This window comes from Aspergillus ibericus, assembly GCF_003184845.1.
Source record: "Aspergillus ibericus CBS 121593 unplaced genomic scaffold BO80scaffold_63, whole genome shotgun sequence".
NCBI lineage: Eukaryota > Fungi > Ascomycota > Eurotiomycetes > Eurotiales > Aspergillaceae > Aspergillus > Aspergillus ibericus.
In genome coordinates, this window is record NW_020292161.1 from 150,794 (window position 1) to 171,754 (window position 20,961).

The following is a 20,961-nucleotide window of genomic DNA, read 5'->3' on the forward strand; positions in this document are numbered from 1 at the left end:
GTCCGTCTTGCTATTGTTCGGGATTCTTAGTGTTCATCTGCGTGGGGTGAGGGTGAGGCTGGGATGTAGTGGATATCAGTGTTGTGGATGTGTATAAGGATAGGTGGGAGTAGCAGTGAAGGTTGGTGAGAGGTCAACAATAAGAGAGATGCTTGTCAATAGCTGGTAGCAAGCCGCTAGCTTGAATAGAAATAAAATGAACGCAAAAATCAAATTGGTATCTAGTACAATGTGTCTATTATAATATTGAACCTGTATCCTCCAATGCAGCCATTCACACAACTTGGTAGTCCAGCAAGGCCTTCTCCCAGACCCCTTGAGTGGCATCCACGCGTCCGTTGTGCAGCCTCATGCCCGGTCGGCGGTACCACAACCCGATCTTGTTGTCATCCGGCAGGATGTTCACGTGGATAGAGTCGATGCGCCGGGATTCGGGCACAAGGTCTCCCGGCATGAGCTCCTTCGATTCAATGTCGATGATCCTTTCTAGGACGAGCACCGCTCCCGGTGTCGTCCAGAGACCTTCTTGTCTTTGACAGCTGCGTAGCAACTGCAGGGCTTCCCGGCGGATGTACCAGTCCCGGCACTTGAAGGCGCAGAAGAAAAGGGGAGGAATGATGCCCATGCCGATGGAGAAACTCGGCATGACGGATTGGGCGGGCGTGGCTAATAAGAGGATTTTCGCCAGTGCGACGGCCCGTCCGAAGTTGCTGTGAAAGGCGTCAAATCGCGTCTCGCTGCCTCCGAGCCGGTTCTCAGTTGCGGCCATGATGTAGATGATTTCACTCCATAGCTTCAATACTGTCAGGACGGTGTTGTCTCGTAGCAGTAGGGTGTTTCCGCTAGACGTGATTGAGGTGTCGAACTCGGCGGTCCAATGTTGGAGTTTGTTGAGGATGGCCATCCGCTTGCTGTCCAGGACAGTGCAGTAACCTGGCGAGGATGTACCGGAAGGACGAGGGGCTAGAACGAGCCGGCCTAGACTGACGAGCAGACTACCTGCCTTTTCTAGGTTGTCGGTGGGCTCCTCCAAGCTAAGGTCGTTGATCTCCATGTAGGGGACGTCGAAGCGGTCGTTCTCCGCTTCAATAAATACGTCGTCCGCGAAGGTCGACCATTGTAGCTGCAGACGAGCAAATACTTTCATCAGTACCGCACCAGTGGTGGAATATCCGGCAAGGTCGGTGCCTTTCCATTCCTTCAGGAGCTTGAGGCCACCACGCAAATGACAACAGGCCGAGTGTGTGTCCCCCTGCAGAAACATAAATGAGACGAAGAGCACGCAGGTCACTAAAGTGATTTCCATGTTGGCGCGCGATGGAAGTCCGCCCCCTGCTAGCTGCTGTCGCAGCGAGGAGATAGCTTTGACACATTGCTGGAGAGGGAGGCGGCTGTCCACGGTCCCCTGTCCGGTGCTGTTCCGCTCGAAGTTGCAGTGTAGAGCACTTAGGGCGATGGCAGCATGCCGGACTGCTGGCTCCGCCTCCGTGACCTGGTGGACCAGGCGCAGCCAGAAATCGTCATCGAAGTAACCGGAGCATTGAAAAGCTGTGCTGCGACGGAAGAAGTCGAGATACCAACGTTCCTGCCGGGTCAGGTCGATCTGATTGGTGTGCAGGATCACATCCGACACTAGTGACGGCATGCTCACGGTCGAAGATGTGTCGCTAGCTGATGACGGTGATGTGGATAAGAGCCGGAGCCGGGAGGCCCGGGTTCTTCTGTCAATAGTCTGCTGGTATCCATCGCAGATGCGTCCAGTGCTGCTGCACATGAGACAGATGGGACGGGTCTCGTCACACTTCTTATGGCGGATCCTACACAGACCAGGTTAACAAACAGGTCCCCCACGCAGTAGCCGTCAAGGTGAGTTCGTACCTGCATGTTCGACATCCAGTACGCACCTTGGTGTGACTGACCCGAGTTCGCTTCTTCGGCACTGTTCCCTGGACACCCATGGTTGGGGATTTCATTTTGGACCAAGGCCAAGCTTTTGCGGCCTATATATGTGGTCTGGCAGTCCAGCCAGCGAGAATCAGGAGACACATGGCCGGGCGTTGGAGAAAATGGGGGGAACAAGGATGAGGCTGTGTGGGCAAGGCACTAAGGCTTCCTCCTCGCGTTAGTCAGCCGTGGGCGTTGGGGGCCAATCCGCCTGATTGGATGCTCCCACCACAGAAGACGAATCGTCCTCCTTCGAATCCTCGTTCAATCTTCCATCATCTCATCCCTGCCATGCGCCTGCTGTGGGGGGGGGGGGAAGAGTGGCGCTCGGCCCTGCAAGTCTCCGAGGTCCCCGGGTGAGATGCCATGGTCTCAGCTCAGAGTGGATGTTGTCGTCCACTAGTCCTTCCACTACCGTCTACTAAACATGGATCTAGGAACCACGAGGCATGTGCATCGGTCGTGGCACCGTCATTCGATGAACTCTTGATCGACGCGAGGCACACTACCCAGGAATCCCGACCGGCACGGAGAGAATGGTCTCCTCCCGGGCACGGAGGACAAAGCTTTCCATAGTTAACTAGTTATTAATTCCTGCTGACGTATTCGAGCTAGTGATTTTGGCCAATCCTTCTCCTCGTGTTGGGATCCTTCGCCTCCCTCCCCTTGCTGCGTAGCGTCAACTTCTGCACTCAGGTACGACGGTCATCGCGTGGACATCGGAATCTTATGCGAATCCAAGTTTCAGATCTACGTTTCGTCGCATTTTCTGCCCCCCGAGTCTTCCGTGATAATCAATTGTGACGATCGTCATCTGCTGGTGGGGCACGACGGTTTTGAAGCCGACCTAGACCCAGCCCTATTGATTGCTATAAGAGCAGATAAGCACACCATTTGTGCGTTCTCTAAAGCCCACATACAGCATTAATCGTTCTGCCTACAAGCCAAAACAGGAGGGAATCGTGGGTGTATGAATGAAATCACCAAGGCTGAAACGTGAGGTTAGATCACCAGATTTGCGGGCTAATTGGGGACCACCGGATTGTCTCATATCCGGCCCCAATTCTTCATCTAGGTTACTATTTCTAGACCGGGGCCCCCTATTAATGGCCGTGGCTAGCGTCTTCAGACTCGAGCGATAGTGCACAGTCAGTATGCAGCAGCACGCAGGGGGCTTGGCAATCCCTTCCATCACCTGATCGTTCAGCCACGAGGTCGTATAACACGAAGCTTCAGCTCCCAGCCAAGATCTCGAAACTCTGACGCCATGTGAGCTCAGCGAGCTGATGCAGGCCATCAGAGATCAGATTGCCTACTCCTCGCCCCGGCATCGGGAGGTGAACGCATCGACCAGGAGGTTGGTCCGGCTGTTATCTCTCACCAATCACAGCACACCTTTCTCGTGATGGGCTGCATCACATTATCACCACCAGCTCAATTCTCCTGCGCCGCCCTAAACCCTAGGAGGATGTACGATCCGGGGTGGACGATAGGACCAATCAGTTGTGGATGATGACGGCCTCCTCTCTATCTTATCACCGTGGACCCTTTTCTTTATGATCGCCCATCTTGGCACTCGATATCATTTCCTCGACAGCAGCAAATGGCGACCGAAGTTTCCCTGAATCGGGAGTCTTGGGCGACGAGGCCGGCTATTTGTATTCGTGTGGACTCTTGGCTGAGAGATAACGACTAACTACGGTCCGGAGTAATTAGTCACCAGCAACTGGGGAACCTAGATCTATGCCCCATATCAGAACGGCTCTAGCCAAGATAACCATGCAGTTCAGGCGCACAAGAAGAGAATAAATTCCAACGGAGACCAGCATCTTCTCTTTTTGCTTTTCGTAGTATAAGGACAGCAATCTCGAATTGGAGCAGGCCCAAAGAGCAGCGCAACCTATCGGGCTGTCATCCATTGCCTTCCTCACTCACCATGGCTGAGGTGAGTCTTTGGAATTTTGAGGCCGTCTGTGGCACTTGGTAAACATGTTTCAGCTAACGATGGGATGGAGCGACAGCCAGTCTACAACGCTTCGACGCCGGAGAGCGGGGACCCGACCAAAGTAGATGTGAACGCACAATATGCCGGATTCGAGTACAATTACGTTTACATTGTCACTTGTATATTCATCGTCTTTCTCATTCTACCGGGTATTGGGATGCTGTACAGCGGTTTGACACGGAGGAAATCTGCGCTGGCGCTACTCTTCCAGTCTTTCATGGTTCTTGCGGTGTAAGTTTGCAGCGTTACTATGGCCTCTGTCGTTCGGCGTAATAACTGATTTTCAATGTAGATCCACGTTCCAGTGGCTCTTCTGGGGCTATTCACTCACCTACTCCAGAGATGGGGGTCCATTTATCGGTACTCTGAAGAACTTTGGGTTGATGGATGTGCTGGTGGCACCCTCACCTGGCTCCGCTGTGCTACCAGAAGTTGTCTTCTGTTTATTTCAGCTTCTGTTTTGCGCATGCACAGTAAGTTGCTCCAAATTTTTCGGAAGCAATGTACTAAGTCCTGCAGGTAATGATCGTCGTGGGCGGTGCATTTGAAAGAGGTGGTATCGTACCGTCATTAATTTTCAGCTTCTTCTGGGCAACTATCGTCTACTGCCCTTTGGCCCGGTGGACATGGAGCAGCAATGGATGGTTATACAACCTACCAGCCATTGATTTTGCTGGCGGCGGTCCGGTGCACATCGCTTCCGGCTGTTCAGCATTGGCGTACGCTTTGGTGTTGGGGAAGCGTAGAGATTATGGGGAGCCTTCGACCCGCAAACCGCATAATCCCACTTTGGTTTTCCTCGGCACCGTCCTTATTTGGACGGGATGGTTGGGGTTCAATGTACGTTGAGATCACTTCCGACCCTCCTGATTTGTCTAACCGCCATACGATGATAGGGAGGCTCAAGTCTCAATGCCAGTATGCGCGCTATGGTTGCCGTCTTCAACACCAACACGGCCGGATGTACGGGGATCCTCGGATGGGTGCTGGTTGATATGATCAAGTATAAGGGGAAATTCACCCTTGTTGGTGCCTGTGAAGGTGCCATTGCTGGCTTAGTCGGGATAACCCCAGCGGCTGGCTGCGTATCTCTGTGGCTCGCGGCGTGCATTGGCTTCATTACGAGCGTTGTATGTTCCTCCCTCCAGAACGTGAACGAGTGGATCCACGTCGACGAGGGCATGGACGTCTTCAAGCTTCATGGTCTCGGCGGTATGGTGGGTGCTTTCCTGACGGGGTTGTTTGCAAGCGAAAAGATCTCAGCGCTGGATGGCAGCACCCTGTCACCTGGAGCCATTGATGGAAACGGAGTTCAGGTTGGAAAGCAGCTGGCGGAGATCTGCGCTATCTCTTTGTACTCCTTCGTCGTGTCCTACATCATGCTTCTCATCCTCAAATACATCCCCGGCCTGGAATTTCGGGTGAATGACGAGGATGAAATGCTAGGACTGGACCAGACCAAGTTTTTTGATGAGCAGATTGGTGATTGGTCCATGACGGCTCATGGCGCAGCTACACCAACCCTAGTAGGGGTGTCAAAAGATTTCTCCCCTTCCGTGACCGAGTGCGGAGAGAGAAAAGCCAGCGACATATAACTGATGAAGTCATTTTGTGTTTTGGATATAAATGTTACTATTTAAGTTCATACATATGCAGGATATGCAGCTAGACGGTACATATGGCTTGCTTGTGTATTTATCCCGAAGTCGTCATTTCTTGTACTTAATGCATACCTGTGATAGTGCTTACACTTGTAATGTAGACAAGGACCAGTGTTCAATGAAAGCCGCCTTGTCAGGGGACGGGCGTGGAATAGTTATATGCTCACGTGCCGCGCTGACTGAGCGGCTCACCGCCCGGGCAAAATCATCGGCGGCCTCGTTTCTGAGGTATGCGCAACAGAGCTCCAGCTGCAGTGCAATCTCATCGTCCCCGCTTGTCTCAATTGACGTCTTCTGCTTCACTCTTTGCTATACGCTGTCGCTTCTGTCCTGCTTCACTCCTTCAGTGCATGATACCCCAATAGAGCCACCCTCGAACCCGCACCGCCACCATGCGCTTGACCGTCGAACTGATCCAAAATTCCCTTTCCTACATCAACCCGCTCAAGGATCGCGAGCTAGATCTCCGAGGTGCGTTCCATACACTAGACCTGAAAAGAACAGATACTACACATTTGAGATGAGCTTGATTGATATCGGTTTGTGTTTTGCGTCGTCTAGGGCACAAGATACCCGCCATCGAGAACTTGGGTATCGCCAAGGTGAGTTCTCAGCTCAACCCACCACCATTCATTCACTGCGGTGCACTCACAAAATACAACCATGACAGGACCAAGATGCCATCGACCTCACAGATAACGATATCACCTCCCTCGGAAACTTCCCCCTCTTCCCTCGTCTCCGCACCCTCCTCCTGGCCCGCAACCGCGTCAAGCAAATCCAGTCCACGATAGCGACCTCCATCCCGAACCTGAGCTCGCTGGTCCTGACAGCAAATAACATGAGCGAACTCGCGGACCTGGACCCCCTTCGCAACCTCTCCCACCTGACACATCTAGTGTTGCTCGAGAACCCCGTGACAAGGAAGGAGGTGAGTCTCTTCTCCCCTCTCACCTATCCACCCATATCTTCCTGTCCCGATTAATAACAACCCCAGCACTACCGCTACTACGTAATCTGGCGCATCCCCAGCATCCGCTTCCTCGACTACGCGAAAGTCAAAGACGCGGAGCGCGAAAAAGCCAGCGAACTGTTCGGAACCGCCGAAGAACCATCCGCACTTGCGTCCAAGATCATGGGCATCAAGTCTCGGACGTTTGATGTTCCCTCGGGCGCTGCGGACCGGGCACCCGCTGATAAGGTCGTCCGGGTGCAGTTGACGGATAAGGAGAGGAAGCGCGTGGAGAAGATGATTCGTGAGGCGAAGAGTTTGCAGGAGATTTCGCGGTTGGAGAGGGAGTTGAATGAGGGGAGAATACCTGGTGGGGCGTTGGGGTATGCCGAGGATACGGATGATGAGGATAAGATGCAGTCATGATGAGTTGCCGTTGACTTTTTTTTGACTTGTTTTACTACTGTAAGGGTTTGATTGCTTCGGGCTGTTTTTTTTTAAAATTATACTATATGTCATATTATTTGGTCGTGCTGCTTTGTGGTAAAGTCGCAGCACTATTTCGGTGCGGGTGTTTGGTCGAATCAAATATTTGCATCATCTTGGGTTTGGAATGGTTGCAGCCCATGTAAATCGCTGGATTTGAATTATGACTGGGTAGTACTCCGTAGTATGCAGCTACCGATAGCTCCGTAAGGATATTCCTCACCCGAACCAGCATCGACAGAGCAGTCCAAAGTCAAACAGTAGACTAGAACCAGGCTACAATAAATTATACAACGCATATGAATCTGTACCGTATGAAATCCAGCCAACAGGTTTCATTCTGACTTCTCACTCAACCAGGCAATCAGATAAGATAACCGCACGTGCCGGGTCAACAAACGTCATGAACTGATCTACAGGCTACTGGGTTACCTCACCCCTCCACATCCCACCTCTCTTAATCGACCTCTTTCTACAGTCCAGCTATCGGCTACATCTTACCTCCTAGCAGGTAGAAGCTTAAACGCGCTCATACCTACACTCCCGCAATCAATTCCTTCTCTACGTCAACAACTCATCCCCGCCGATACCACACACCACAATCCCACCACACCCACCACCAAAATGCCCCCCCGCGCTCTCGCACCCTGGCTCACCCCCCTCAAAACCCACCTCACCTCCCCCTCCGCCACAACCTCCTTCACACTGACCACAATCGCCCACACCACGCACGGCCACGCCGTGCCGCGCGCCCGCACCGTCGAATTCCGTGGCTTCTTCCCAACGCTCAGTCTGCACCCGTCGGGAATCAAATCGCTCAAGGAGCAGAATATCGGTCTGAATCCGGATATCTATGAGAGTGAGATGATTGCTGTGACGACGGATGTGCGGATGGAGAAGGTGGGAGAGTTGGGGTCTTCGGGGGGTGTGGTGGAGGGGATGTTTTGGTTGGCGGAGGTGGGGGAGCAGTGGAGGGTGAAGGGGAAGGGGTTTGTGTTGGGGGGGAAGGAGGGGGAGGAGGAACGGGAGGTGGTGGGGAGGGGGTTGAGGTTGAAGGAGGGGGGGAAGGAGAAGGAGAAGGAGGAGGGGGAGTGGACGTGGGAGAGGCAGGTGGATATGTATTTTGCGAATCATTCGCCGGCTATGCGGGGTGAGTATTTGTTGCTTGTGCGTTGGGGTTGAGAGGATTGGAGGCTAATGTGTTGTGTAGGGACATTCAAGAACCCGCCTCCCGGAACACCACGGTCCCAGGACCCCGGTAACCCTCAGTTGAAACTTGGACAGAAGGTGGAGGATCTCCGAGATGAGGTGGCGCGGGCCAACTTTAGAGTGTTGGTTATTCGGCCAGAGGAGGTCGAGAGACTGGATTTGCAGGATCCAGAGAATGTGACCCGGACGAGGTGGACGGCAGGGCGCGATGGGGAGGACTGGGAGGAGGCGGAGTTATGGCCTTGAAATCATCGCTGAGAGGAGGGTTCCTATTTTTGGGCCCGACCGACGTAAAGGGCTTTCAAGGTGGCTTTGTTGGAGATTGCCTTTGTAAATCGGGGGTGAACGGCTTTTGCGGGGATTAACAAAAGGAAAGATCCTGTGCAGGGGAAATACAATCCGGGAAGAATGCGAATGTACGGCCAAAGAGTCTAGACTTAAGCCTTTCCGCAAAGTACAAAGGTGAGACAGGGATGTCTTGCCTCCCGTATTTGTCCCTCCCAGTATCTTGTTGCTCGTCAAGGAACCTTTGTTGCAAGTCAACATCGCTTTGTCGCGCGTTAAGTTGCCTTTGTTGCTCGTCAGAATATTTATGCGTGTCGATGAATCATGCATCGACAATGATCGTTGTGTCCTCTGAAACACACAATCAGCACGAAGGCGTCAGTCCTTGCAACTTAAGCCAGTCAAGGTCGAAGCCTGTCCCGGTGCTGTGTGTATATCTAGTCAGAACCCGATCAATAATTCGGGCAGAGCCATCGCCAACCACTCCCTTACGATCAAACCATCCTCTACATATTGGATGTTGAATTTACTGAACTCCCTGCTCGGTTCAACGCCGATTGGTGTAGATCAAGAACAACCCAGCTCAAACGGAACGGAACCCATGTCGGGCGCACAGCATCCAGAGACCAACGTAGGGTCCTTTGACACCGATTTGAGACTCATCTGCGTCAAGTGTAAGACGAACCTCTGCGAGGACTCGGAAATATGCGTCGACTGTGGTGACATCCGGGTCAAGTCCGAGGACTGCGACTCGGACGACGGGGGGATCGTGATCAAGACGGAGCCCCGGGATTCCGACAGTTATGAGCCCTTTGAAGAGGCTGCACTTGCTATGACCATCATGGACTCGATAGAGATTCCGGAGTCCGTTGATGGCACGACTGCAGAGCAGGCCGCGCCTGCCGAGGAAAATGGCAAGCTGGAGGTTGGTACTTTCCCTATTGAAATGAATGTGCATATTGAGCTAAATCGTCGTCCTGTAGAACGAACCCCCGGCTGCATCCGAAACCGCCCCCCAAGCTCCTCCAAACGATCCCAAGCCCAGGGGCAGAGCGAAGAGTCCTGCTGGCTCATCTAGAAAACGACTGTCGAAAAGAACGGCGTGTGAGGATTGCAGAAGGTCGAAGAAACGATGTATACATCGAGACGGTGAGTTCCCCAGCTATAGGCTATATCCTAATGCGTTTCGGTTCCTGACTTTGCATAGGGGAAGAACAAAAGACCACCCAGCCTTCGACCAGCATGCGCAAACAGGCTGCCGGACCAAAGAAGAAGCCCGGCCCGTCAGCCAAGAAGACCCAAACAGACAATGGCAATGCCACTGTCAATGACAATGGCAATGACGTTGATGAGTCTATTGACGATCCTTCCAAAACAGGCATCAAGCTCCGGATTAAGAATGTACAATCTGACTCTGCTGGGCCGATTCCAACTGGTCCGGCCGAGCCAGAGCCGGTCACGCAGAAGAGAAAACGGGGAAGACCGCGCAAGGTCTCACCTGGGGATACGGGGGTGCAGGCGGCTCCTGCGAAGGAGATACAAGAGGAAGAAGAGGATGCTACCCTACGGAAGCGAGTGAAACGAGGCACGCCGACTGGAGATACCAACGAGACGAGTCCTCAGATTTCTTCAGCCTCCGCTGCCCTTGTGTTTCCCTCACCCTCAGAGGGTGCGTTGAACGGTGCGAGTAAGTTGGCGCCACATGTTGTCTTCAGTCAAAACCTACATGCGAGACTAGAAGATTGCGACGAAAAATGGCAGGCGGCCATGGACGCTCTTCGGGAAGCCAAAGAGATGCTAGATTGCTGGGTACACCTGTGGGTGCGGGGGAGAGCCGTCGATGCGTAACGCGGAAATACTTCATTCATTAGTCCGCTTCTGTGTCAGAAATGCTTTGGTCCGTCGCCGTCACTTTGAGAGTTCGTATATATGATATTTCTCTTTGTTCTTTCCGTGCCTTAGCAGGTTTTGTGGCATCAGGGAAGGCAGCCGTGTGCAGGCACACACTTGTACGATACCAAGGCATGGCCTAGTTCGAGCTGTATTCTAACTGTCATAACGCCAGCACAAGGGTTGATCCGGGTTGCATAGATTATCTAATATTAATAGAATCGGCCAATCATCTTAGTTCCGGAATGATTTCCTGTACAGGATAACAATCAAATTGTAGGTGCTCCGTACGGAGTACATATTGTCTGACTCTCGGCGGGACGGTCGTATGGCACGCATAGCGAAATAACGTAATTCGATCGGCAGCACAAGCTCCAAGCGAAGAATGACCTGATGGCCGAGTACTCTGTACCATGAAACCCAGGAATCAACGACGAACAAGTCATCGCGCCCTCATGGATTTTCCAGGGATCACAGCATAACATGCCGCGAAGCAGAGCCAACCATGATGAGGCGCCTGCCATCCCACGGCTCAGTGGCGGGCGGGATCAGCGGCCCCGCCGCCCAATCCCACCCGGAGAGCTCAAATGCATGGTGGGAAGAATCCTGAGCCGGTCGCATCTGGCGGTGGTCAAGGCAGCTGTCAGCCAAGGGAAGAACCAGGGTTGCTGTTTTCCGAAGTCCTTTGACTCGCCTGGAACACCCCTGTCTAGTAGTTGGCGCAGGCCGTTACGTGTCATGACTTTCTTGGGTAAAATCGCCGTTAGTGAGATCGGGGTGACTTTCGGCCTTGAGCGGCGATGCCATTGTTCATTTCTTGCAGCGGTGGCATTGGACCATGCGGGACACAGACCCATGCTGGTGAATCGAATCGGTTGAGTGGATGTTGATTGTTGAGGAGAAGACTGAGTGGTGGTTTGATTTGATTTTTCCGCACGTGTTCAGAAATTACTACGATCAGAAGGCACTCCATCCTGTATCGGACTGCCCGATGAAACCGCAGTGGGCGTGTTTGGAATATATGGGGGGAGAAAAGCTTCCAGAATGTCACCACGGGGACCTCATTTCTAGAAAGCCTTGCCCCGTTGGTGTTTCATCTTCAGGGATTCCTCCGAGCTATCCGTGACAGTCATGACAATTACCTTATGATCCTATCCATGGTTTCCCCTCACCATGGTAAGATTGATAGATACCTAGAAACGCTCACCGCTTGTCCAGGACTCACTCTTGTAAGTACTGTCGAGGTCGCACACCCTAGGCTCGGCAGCATGCGTCGCCATCGCAGTCGTTCCTTCGTAAGATACCAGGCTGGGGCCAATCCGGGCGCCCGAACCAGAGGGCAAGATGAAGTGGAACCGGCCATGGGATTGCCCGAGTGGCCGGCGCTTGCAGGGGGGCCCCTGTTCATGGAAGGGTATCGAGAATCTTAATAGTTAATGCCCGTCATGGAGGGCCTCCCCCCCCCTGGTCCATCGTCATGTGAAGGACGGGGCCGCTGAAAGATTACCGTAATGCATCCTGCTGCATGGCCTCAGACCCACGCTTCGGGCTTCACTTTCGGGGACGTCACCCTCTATAGTATTATTCGGGCCCTGTCAGCTCGTCCACCACCAGCTAACTTGCTTCTTCCCTCGCTTCGCTCTTCTCTTCCTTTACTCTTCTTCCACTCCCCTTCTTCTTCTCTTCTCCTTTCTGGTGCTTGTGCTCCCCCCCCCCCATTCTTTACCTGGAGCCCTGCGTGCCGCATCCCGCTTACCATTTCGACACCGCTCTCGTGCGCAGTCCCCGACCCATGGAACAGCTGTAGGCTCCTGGTTCGCTTTACTTTATCCCTTCAACCACCGCCCATCGGCCCTTGACGACTCGACGACGATACGAATCCGCAGCTTCGCCGCTCACCAACCTATCCTTCAATTTCATCTTGCTTTCGACTATCCTGGACGACTGGAGACTCTAGGCAGGCCATTGGACGAGCCCACAGAGTTGTTTTTCTCCCCGGAAGTACAAATCCGGACCCGAACTACGAAGCACATGTCCTCCCCCTTCCTACATTGAATTGCCCGTGACACCATGCCCGCTACCCAAATGAACGCCCTGGGGGCGTTCACCCACTTGTCAGAAAACATACCGTCCTGGATCAGTCGGCTTGCCGAACTATCGACCCATACCGCTGCGAAGCACGCAGAATATGCCGAAGCCTACAAAAGACATGTCGCAGTAAGACCGCGTCGTCGCAAGAACAGCTCTATCTGCTCCATCCGACCCGATGACTTGCGCTCGTCGGCTCCCGACACCGATATCCAGCCCCAGTCATCCGCCGCCGAAACACGGACCACTGTCACCACCCCAAATACCTCCCAGCATCAGTCGAATGTGAACCCCCGGAAACGCGGCGCTGAAGAAGCGCCCAGCCTGGATGGTAGCGACGAGAGTCCATACGTCAGTACGCGGAATAACCTCATCATCCACTATGATGGTCATACACAAAAGGTTTTGGAGGAGATGGTGCGAAACATTGGAACGGCTCGGAACAACATCCGGAAAGGCAGAATGGCTCAGCTGCCGATGGCAGGCTACCGCAACAAAATGCTGGACAGAAGCACGGGGATGAATAATCTAGCCAGTTCACTTTCCAGCTCGGATTCAAGCGAAAACGATGTGCTGTCCAGCATCCGCAAAGCCCGGAACCAAGGCCCTCCAGGACCTCGCGCTCGAGAACACTCCCCATTCGATACAGCTGAGAAGCAACTGGAACTGGTCCATGGAATGTGCGAGACGGCTGCGTATCACTTTCTACGATCAGGCGACTGCTCGGCAGACTTAGCCAGCGTAGAAGGCGAATTCAAGAACCTGCTAGACCTGGCCACCAACGAGGTTGGGCGTCTGAAGGCGGAACAGCAGGAGGCACCTGCGGCTCAGGAAGAAACTCCGATCACGGCGCCCACGGCTACAACCATCGAGGCTGACAGGCAGTCCCTTTCGAAGATTGACACCATCGAGGTGGATGATGGTACCGATTCGGTGGAGTCCATTGACCTGACCGCTTTCCGCGTCAACCGCCTTCGTCGGTAGACGAGCATTGACAGATTTCACATCCGGCATGGCGGGCGCACTCTTTTCGCATGAATGTGGAAGCATTGATCTGATTCTTTCCAAGCGATGATACCACTAGCATACTCCTTTCTGCTTCCCATTCGCTGTCTTACTGAAGTTGCATTTCGATGAACCTTTGTTAAAACCTGTCTGATCTACAAGCGCGACTATTGATGAGGCGCGTGGTGTTGGCTGGGGCGTTTGTTGTTTCTGTTCTTCTTTCTCCACGCCGTGTACTTTCCGTCAGCATTTCTCTGCATAGTTCTCAATGGGGTACATACGTTCAACTGGCAGTGCTTTCTCCGGCGCGGATCCCTTGGCTACTAGTAGCATATCCTTATTGCCTGTGGATGACCAGTTGCCTTCCTAGCCCATTGCCCTAGAGGGCTACGACTAGTGGCTGCAGGCAGCCTGGCCCAATTCGGAAGGGAACCCTTGGCTTAGTTATTGTAACGGTACCATACCGGGCTTCACCCTTCGGGCTCCACTCTGATACAGCCGGAGGAGACGGAGACGGCGTAGTCTGGCTGGCAATCTGACATCCCCGTCGATGGGGGGCCTGATTGGCTCGATAATTGCTCTGGCGAAGTGTCGACCCGTCTAGCGTGGAGTTTAGTCCCGTCCGGCCCCGCTACTACGGCCCAGATCAATGCTAATTCAGGAGGGATTGACAGCCGCGGTCGGGTCGGAGCAATTAGTGTTGTGGCACAAAAAGATGCCATCTCCCCCTCCAATGGCCGTCGCATTTGGTTTGCGACAGTGGATCGGTTCGCGGGGTTGATTGGTATGGATACTTTCGGCACCCCTCCTTAATCTATCTTTCTGCAGCTTGTATGGGGTATCCTGCGGAAGGTCGAACATGAAGACTGTCCGGAGTAGATTGTTTTGATGATAAGCCAGATCGAACCCGACCATCTCCGCATTGTATGTACCTATAACGCGGTGGTCTAGACACCAGACAGGACGGCATGGCGGCAACGGATTTGATACATCAGTCGGTGTCATCAAGCACCGACCTCATAGCCGCAACCCCTCATCTGTCTTGACCAAGTCTGGAATGAATCCAGTTCATCGCCCAGCCGTCAATGGTCCCCCACCCGCTACCCGAGGCAGTCCGTCCGTGCAGGGTTGGGCAATGACATGGATGTTTAACGTTAATCCAGGCCAACCTTAACTAAAAATAAGAGACGCTGGTCTTAATCGCTGGCTCGGCCCGAGCTAAAGTTGGGGTCAAGCATCAAAGGTCATGAACCATAGCACAGGACTCTACACACAGAGAAGGTCTTCTCTACCCACCGATCGGGTCGTCCGGATTCGGCTTGCATCATTTACGGGACTCTTCGGCGTTCAAGGTACCAGCTATGTGGCTTTATGTTGCAGACAGTGGATGAACCAATTTCGGGGGTGTGGATTGCTTTTGCAATTTCTGGCAGGCTATCTGCCAGCAGAGATCAATGAATTGGGAATCAATCATTTCAGCTTCCTAGCCAGGTCGATCTGTCAGGAGATCCGGTCAGCCATTGAGGTGGATGGAGAGCAACTGCTCTCTACAAATACGGAACGTCACACCAAGTATGACACGTGCAGGACCGTCTAGGCTTGTCCGTTGCCACTGTGCTCCGTTACTCATGGCTGGAAGGCATCGGGTCCTCTTATGCTACTAGCCGTGTGGTACAAGCGATCAGATGTGGCCGTGACATGACCCCCTTCTTCGGTCGTACCTGCCATCTCGTGGCCCGTGGCCAAACGTGACCCCGCCGACCAATGGCTCAACCAAGCTTGTTATTCTGAGCTTCTCACTCCTGGCTCAATTCACGAGCACAGCATGTCCGCCTGACTACCCATGCCATCATTATCTCGAATATCATTATAAAGGATCCCTCGCCGCCATGTCCTTATGGCCGTCTCCATGACAGGAACATCATTAATCATGCAGAAGTGCCGCGGCAATGTCCAAGACAGACAGCCAAAGGCCATTTCACGTCATCATCGTGGGTGCTTCTATCGCAGGCCTGACTCTCGCCCACTGCTTGTCCAGCACTAGTATCGACTTCACTGTCCTGGAGGCAAGGTCTGATCCATTCTCAGATGGCGCCGGTCTCACAATCTCTCCCAATGGCGCCCGTATTCTGGATCAGCTGGGGCTGTATCAAGACGTGTTGGACCAGGGTGAGCGTATGGTATCGCACAGCACTTGGATCGAAAACGGGCATCTGCTGCGACGAGTTGATACCCGACAGATTCGGTCTGTTAGACGGTATGTCCCGGTGCTATCGCGGGGAAGTGTCGACTGACTGCGACAAGAACACATTATCCTCTCATCATTATCTCACGACGGGCACTCCTAGGTATTCTCTATACACGTTTCCAGAGGAGGAGTTGCTTGTCCTTTGGCAGAAGAGTGTGCCGAATCGAACCCTCCGCAAAGGAGGTCACGGTTTGCAGCGCGGACGGTTCGAGTGTCTCGGGTGATTTGGTGGTTGGTGCCGACGGAGTGTATAGCACAGTACGTACGCAGATGTGGCATCATATCAACAATGTCGATAACGCTTTCGTTGGCCTTTATCGGCTGTCGGAGGTCCCCTTGACTGATTCCTTCGCTGGTGTATTTGGTACCTCCCAGTCCATGCCGAGCCTGGAGAGAGGAAGCGTCCACCGCACATACGGGCATGGTTGGTCAACAATCATAATGATCGGGAAAGACTCCAAAGTCTTCTGGTTCATTTCGATTGCACGTGCAGGGGCAAGCCAGGCAATGCCGCATCGTAGCTCCGATAGGGCCTGCTTGGCCCGTGTCGTCGAACCTCTCCTCGAGAAGCACATCGCCTGCAATGTCAAGTTTGGCGAAATCTTCGATCGCACCGAATCATGCATGCTTGTTCCGCTTGAAGAGTCATTACAAACCCGGTGGTCCTGGGGGCGGTTCGTAGGCATAGGAGACGCGGTGCACAAGGCAAGCGTTCTCACTGAGATGCAATCATGGCCGGATATTGTAGCTGACAATTTCTTATAGATGACGCCGAACTTAGCAGAAGGGGCAAATTGCGCTATTGAATCCGCCGCATCGCTTGCGAATTATCTATCTGCTTTCGCCAGGGGGTCTACGTCTTCATCCACGCAAGAAAGACTTGATTTGACCCTAAAGATATGGGAAGACTCACGGAAGCGCAGAATAAAGTCCCTCTTCATCGTGTCTCAGTGTGCCGCCCGCATAGAAGCTACGACCAGCTGGGTGCTTATGCTACTTCAGACGTTCGTGGGGTTAATGCATGAAACGGGGATTGGCTTGCTCACGGATATTACCTCTCGCACGGCACGGGTAGACTACCTTCCTTTACCACGCCGCAGGGATGCGGAACACGATCCGGGAAACAAGGAAGAGCCTAGAGGGAACATGCAACTGTCCACATTGCCCCTGACAGCAACTGTAAGCTTGATGCTCTATGTTCTGCATGCCTTGGGGATGTAGAGTGAATCGACTCGGTCGGTCGGTCTAGCCTAGTCGTTCCAAGGAATGAATGATAGGTAATTATTACCTGCGTGGTTTCTTTCCATCGGCCGAGTAATTGAACCTGGGATATCCATAGGCAGCTGGATTCTGTAGTCTAAAGCGATTCCGGGCAGTGAAGCGAGTCACGTTGAGGCTTTTTTCGTTGTTTCGAGGCCGGGCTGATTGAATCCGGCGGGCTATAGCACGCCTGAGGGATTTACCCAAGCCACTGATCTCAACCACCCCCCATCCTCCGAACCAAGGTCCCGCAACCAGTGGCTCTCAATAAACCCGCAAGCGTCGCTGACCTGGGATTCCTATCTGTCACGGGCCAAATCTCGCATGGCATATGCACGGACGTTTCGCGTGGTTGACAGTCCGAGCTTTCGCTTCCCACTATAAAGGCTGGCGACGGTGGACTTTGAGGCTGGTTCCCTACTTCATTTATTCTGTTTCTCTTGCGTTTTCTGCTTTTGTCTTGCGTGACGCCTGCTTTCTCTCGTATCGGAGAAATAAAGAAGTGTCCCGACTTCACCATGGAGGAGAAGGCCCCCAATGCAGAGGCAACTCGTCTCCGTTGGCAGCCAGTCGACGAAGAAACTGGCCAGCAGACCAATAGAGATCCTGCGCAACTTTCTCGCATCAATTCAGTGGCATCCAACAGCTCCGCGCGCAGTCGTGCCCGAAGGGCGACCGTTGATCCCTCACTGTCCTTGCCAATCCATTATCGTACCGTGTCAGTGCTACTACTACTACCACCATTCTACAAACAACCCCTGACACACATCTAAATAGATCATTTGATATTGATGAGGCGAGGGACCGTGAACGAGCGGAGGCCACTAAGACGAAGGACAATGTTGCAGCCGGTACTGATTCCATTCAGTTGCTGATCTACACACTAAGGCGTCTTTTGCTAATCAGCGGCATCTAGATCTTTCCAATCTCGACTGGCATAAGATCTCCCCAGAGGAAATACAGAAACGATGGCGGGTTGACATCTCTCAAGGGCTATCACACGATCAGGTCCAGCAACGGGTCCGGGAATATGGCAAAAACGCACTCTCGCCGCTACCACACCAATGGTTTTGGCAGATCTTTGGCTACTTCTTCAAGGGCTTTGGTGCTATTCTATTGATTGGCTGTGTGCTTGTCTTCATTTCATGGAAACCCCTAGGACAGCCTCCTGCTGTGGCAAACCTTGCCCTGGCCATCGTCCTCCTCGCAGTGTTCTTCATCCAGGCCGCTTTCAACGCATGGCAGGACTGGTCATCCTCCAGGGTCATGGCTTCTATCACCGCCATGCTGCCTGAGAGCTGTCTTGTTCTCCGGGACGGCTCTTTGGTGGTGGTCTCCGCCCCGGACATTGTCCCGGGGGACGTGGTTCATCTCAAAGCGGGAAACAAGCTACCTGCAGACGTGCGCTTGCTTGGGGTCTCGAACGACGTGGCTTTTGATCGGTCTATCCTAACTGGTATGTTCCTTTAAGGAGCACGCAGACATGAGCTGATTGATTGCCAAGGCGAGTCTTTGCCTGTCAATGGAACTGTGGACTCAACGGACGACAACTATCTCGAAACGCACTGCATTGGGCTTCAAGGTACTCACTGCGTTGCTGGCAGTGCAGTCGGTGTCGTTGTCTCGATCGGAGACTCAACCGTCTTTGGTCGCATTGCCAAATTAACGAGCGAACCCAAGAAGGGGCTTAGTACCCTCGAGAAGGAGGTCTTGCGATTCGTCCTGCTAATTGTTCTGATCATGCTGACGATGATTATCATCGTGATCATTGTCTGGTATATATGCCTTAAAGACACTGTGCTCGTTTACTCACTTTCCTTAGGGCTACATGGCTTCGAGTCAAACATCCGGGGTGGATTAACGTACCGACTCTGATCGTCGACTGTGTCAGTGTTGCCATTGCGTTTATTCCAGAAGGCTTGCCGATCGCCCTGACTGCCAATTTGACCATAACCGCCAACCTCATGAGCAAGAACAAAATTCTGTGCAAGTCTCTGAAGACTGTTGAAACGCTGGGTGCTGTCTCGGTGATCTGTTCCGACAAGACCGGGACATTAACGAAGGTATGTCCCATGTTGTCGGTCTGTGGTCTGTTCTAACCCGGATTGTTGTTTTAGAACAAGATGGTCGTGACTGATTGCTCCCTCTCGACATCTCGCTTTGCCACAGAGGCCGCCAGAGATGACATGGTCAAGAGGGGAAAGAAAAGCGGGATACATCAGCTCCGTGGTATGGCTGGTCTCTGCAACGCAGCCGAGTTTGATGCCTCCTCTATGAGCAAGCCCCTTCACGAGAGGGAAGTCTACGGTGACGCAACCGACCAAGCTATCCTGAGGTTTTCTGAAGGCCTTGGATCGGTGGCAGAGCTGCGGCGCACTTGGCGAAAGACATACGAACTGGCATTCAACAGCAAGAACAAGTTCATGATCCGCACGTTTAGTCTGGCAGAATCTGAAGGCCTGAGTCTCGCAATGTCTGCAGCAGAATCGGCACAGTTCAAGCGGAATGATACGTTAGTTGGCCCGTACTTCTGGTGTCTCTCATACTAACCTCTACAGTCTTCTCACAATAAAGGGCGCTCCTGACATTCTGATTGAGCGATGCACCCATATGATCGACACTGATGGAAGCGTGCAATCTCTAGATGGACGGGCACTGGCACATGTCAAGAACGTCAAAGATCAATGGTCCGGTAAAGGCAAACGCGTGATCCTCCTTGCACGTAAAGTCCTTCCGGCGTCAGATGTCCTGTTTCCTCCTTCATCTCGGGAGTTCGAGTCCGAGGTCTTGAATCATGCAAAGACTGGTCTAGTCCTTGTCGGCCTGGTCGGCATCGTTGATCCCCCGAGAGAGGAAATTCCCGATGTGGTCAAAACACTGCGGCGTGCCGGAGTTCGCATTTTCATGGTTAGATCCCATCTGAAGGTCGAGGATCTTTGCTAATCATCTCAATAGGTGACTGGTGATTTTGGGCTCACAGCTCTAGCCATCGCCCGGCAATGTGGTATAGTCAGCACTCAGGGACCAGTCGACGACTTCTCGTCCCTCAAACGAGTAGAGTCCGATGAAGAAAAGCTCCCCCGTACTCCCTCCTCCGTTGCAATCACACTGAGCGGACCCGAGCTCATGAGCTTAAACAACTACCAATGGGAACAGCTCTGCCAGTACCAGGAGATTGTCTTCTGGCGAACCACTCCGGAACAGAAGCTGCGCATTGTGCGTGAATTCCGCGCCCGCGACGAAATCGTCGGCATGACAGGCGACGGAGTCAACGATGCCCCATCTCTCAAGGCAGCAGACATTGGTATCGCCCTCGGAAGCGGCTCCGACATTGCCATTGAGGCAGCAGACATGGTATTGATGGAATCGTTCTCAGCCATCGTGGAAGCAGTCCAGTACGGTCGCGTCGTCTTCGACAACCTAAAGAAAACCATCATCTACCTCCTACCAGCCGGCTCATTCTCCGAATTCTGGCCCGTGTTCACCAGCGTCGTCTTCGGCCTTCCCCAGGTCCTATCCTCCTTCTTGATGATCATCATCTGGTAAGCCCAATTCTAACCCTACCTTCAAGCACCTCAGTCATAACTTACACATCACGCCCAGCTGCTTTACCGACTGCGCCGCAGCCACCGTACTCGCCTACGAAGCCCCCGAAGCCGACGTCCTCCTCCGCCCACCCCGCAAACCGAAACAAACCCGCCTCGTGAACTGGAAACTCATCCTCCACGCCTACGGCGTGCTAGGCATAATCGAAACCGTCACCTCCTACGCCATGGCCTTCTGGTACCTGGAACGCAACGGAATTCCATTCTCCGCCCTGTGGTTCAAGTTCGGCTCCTACCCAGACAACCTCGATACCGATTGGCTCACTGCCCGCCTCAACGAAGCCAGCTCTGTCTACTTTATCAATCTAGTCGTCATGTAATCC

General features: G+C 53.1%; 8 protein-coding genes across 8 annotated transcripts; 7 read left to right on the forward strand and 1 right to left on the reverse strand.

Moving 5' to 3' along the window:
* Positions 1-22: 22 nt before the first annotated feature.
* BO80DRAFT_392767 (Zn(II)2Cys6 transcription factor) lies at positions 23-2,053 on the reverse strand. Its single transcript, XM_025717234.1, has 2 exons — positions 1,879-2,053; positions 23-1,817 (listed from the first exon to the last, which is right to left on the reverse strand). The coding sequence occupies exons 1-2, from the start codon at positions 1,971-1,973 to the stop codon at positions 275-277; spliced, it is 1,638 nt and encodes a 545-aa protein (XP_025570399.1). The 5' UTR covers positions 1,974-2,053; the 3' UTR covers positions 23-274.
* A 1,827-nt stretch (positions 2,054-3,880) lies between these two features.
* On the forward strand, positions 3,881-5,544 carry BO80DRAFT_438934 (ammonium transporter; the record flags this gene model as incomplete). The annotated part of the gene is made up of 5 exons (XM_025721061.1): positions 3,881-3,889; positions 3,966-4,180; positions 4,242-4,422; positions 4,469-4,789; positions 4,846-5,544. 5 exons carry the CDS (start codon positions 3,881-3,883, stop codon positions 5,542-5,544), a joined length of 1,425 nt encoding a protein of 474 aa, XP_025570400.1.
* A 414-nt stretch (positions 5,545-5,958) lies between these two features.
* On the forward strand, positions 5,959-7,168 carry lea1 (U2 snRNP complex subunit LEA1). The gene is made up of 4 exons (XM_025720464.1): positions 5,959-6,081; positions 6,172-6,212; positions 6,281-6,541; positions 6,608-7,168. Exons 1-4 carry the CDS (start codon positions 6,003-6,005, stop codon positions 6,986-6,988), a joined length of 762 nt encoding a protein of 253 aa, XP_025570401.1. The 5' UTR covers positions 5,959-6,002; the 3' UTR covers positions 6,989-7,168.
* Positions 7,169-7,496: 328 nt separating this feature from the next.
* BO80DRAFT_417767 (uncharacterized protein) lies at positions 7,497-8,706 on the forward strand. The gene is made up of 2 exons (XM_025718229.1): positions 7,497-8,198; positions 8,259-8,706. The coding sequence occupies exons 1-2, from the start codon at positions 7,673-7,675 to the stop codon at positions 8,501-8,503; spliced, it is 771 nt and encodes a 256-aa protein (XP_025570402.1). The 5' UTR covers positions 7,497-7,672; the 3' UTR covers positions 8,504-8,706.
* A 67-nt stretch (positions 8,707-8,773) lies between these two features.
* BO80DRAFT_468941 (uncharacterized protein) lies at positions 8,774-10,469 on the forward strand. Its single transcript, XM_025722967.1, has 3 exons — positions 8,774-9,467; positions 9,526-9,691; positions 9,750-10,469. The coding sequence occupies exons 1-3, from the start codon at positions 9,060-9,062 to the stop codon at positions 10,388-10,390; spliced, it is 1,215 nt and encodes a 404-aa protein (XP_025570403.1). The 5' UTR covers positions 8,774-9,059; the 3' UTR covers positions 10,391-10,469.
* A 1,669-nt stretch (positions 10,470-12,138) lies between these two features.
* On the forward strand, positions 12,139-13,833 carry BO80DRAFT_429449 (uncharacterized protein). The gene has a single exon (XM_025720465.1). It carries the CDS (start codon positions 12,518-12,520, stop codon positions 13,502-13,504), a length of 987 nt encoding a protein of 328 aa, XP_025570404.1. The 5' UTR covers positions 12,139-12,517; the 3' UTR covers positions 13,505-13,833.
* A 1,641-nt stretch (positions 13,834-15,474) lies between these two features.
* On the forward strand, positions 15,475-17,114 carry BO80DRAFT_392781 (FAD-dependent oxidoreductase; the record flags this gene model as incomplete). Its single annotated transcript, XM_025717235.1, has 3 exons — positions 15,475-15,782; positions 15,830-16,484; positions 16,539-17,114. The coding sequence occupies 3 exons, from the start codon at positions 15,475-15,477 to the stop codon at positions 16,992-16,994; spliced, it is 1,419 nt and encodes a 472-aa protein (XP_025570405.1). The 3' UTR covers positions 16,995-17,114.
* A 154-nt stretch (positions 17,115-17,268) lies between these two features.
* BO80DRAFT_468944 (cation-translocating P-type ATPase) lies at positions 17,269-20,959 on the forward strand (the record flags this gene model as incomplete). The annotated part of the gene is made up of 9 exons (XM_025722968.1): positions 17,269-17,751; positions 17,811-17,884; positions 17,950-18,489; positions 18,538-18,808; positions 18,856-19,096; positions 19,151-19,545; positions 19,592-19,940; positions 19,989-20,575; positions 20,637-20,959. The coding sequence occupies exons 1-9, from the start codon at positions 17,552-17,554 to the stop codon at positions 20,956-20,958; spliced, it is 2,979 nt and encodes a 992-aa protein (XP_025570406.1). The 5' UTR covers positions 17,269-17,551.
* Between the last annotated feature and the right edge of the window lie 2 nt (positions 20,960-20,961).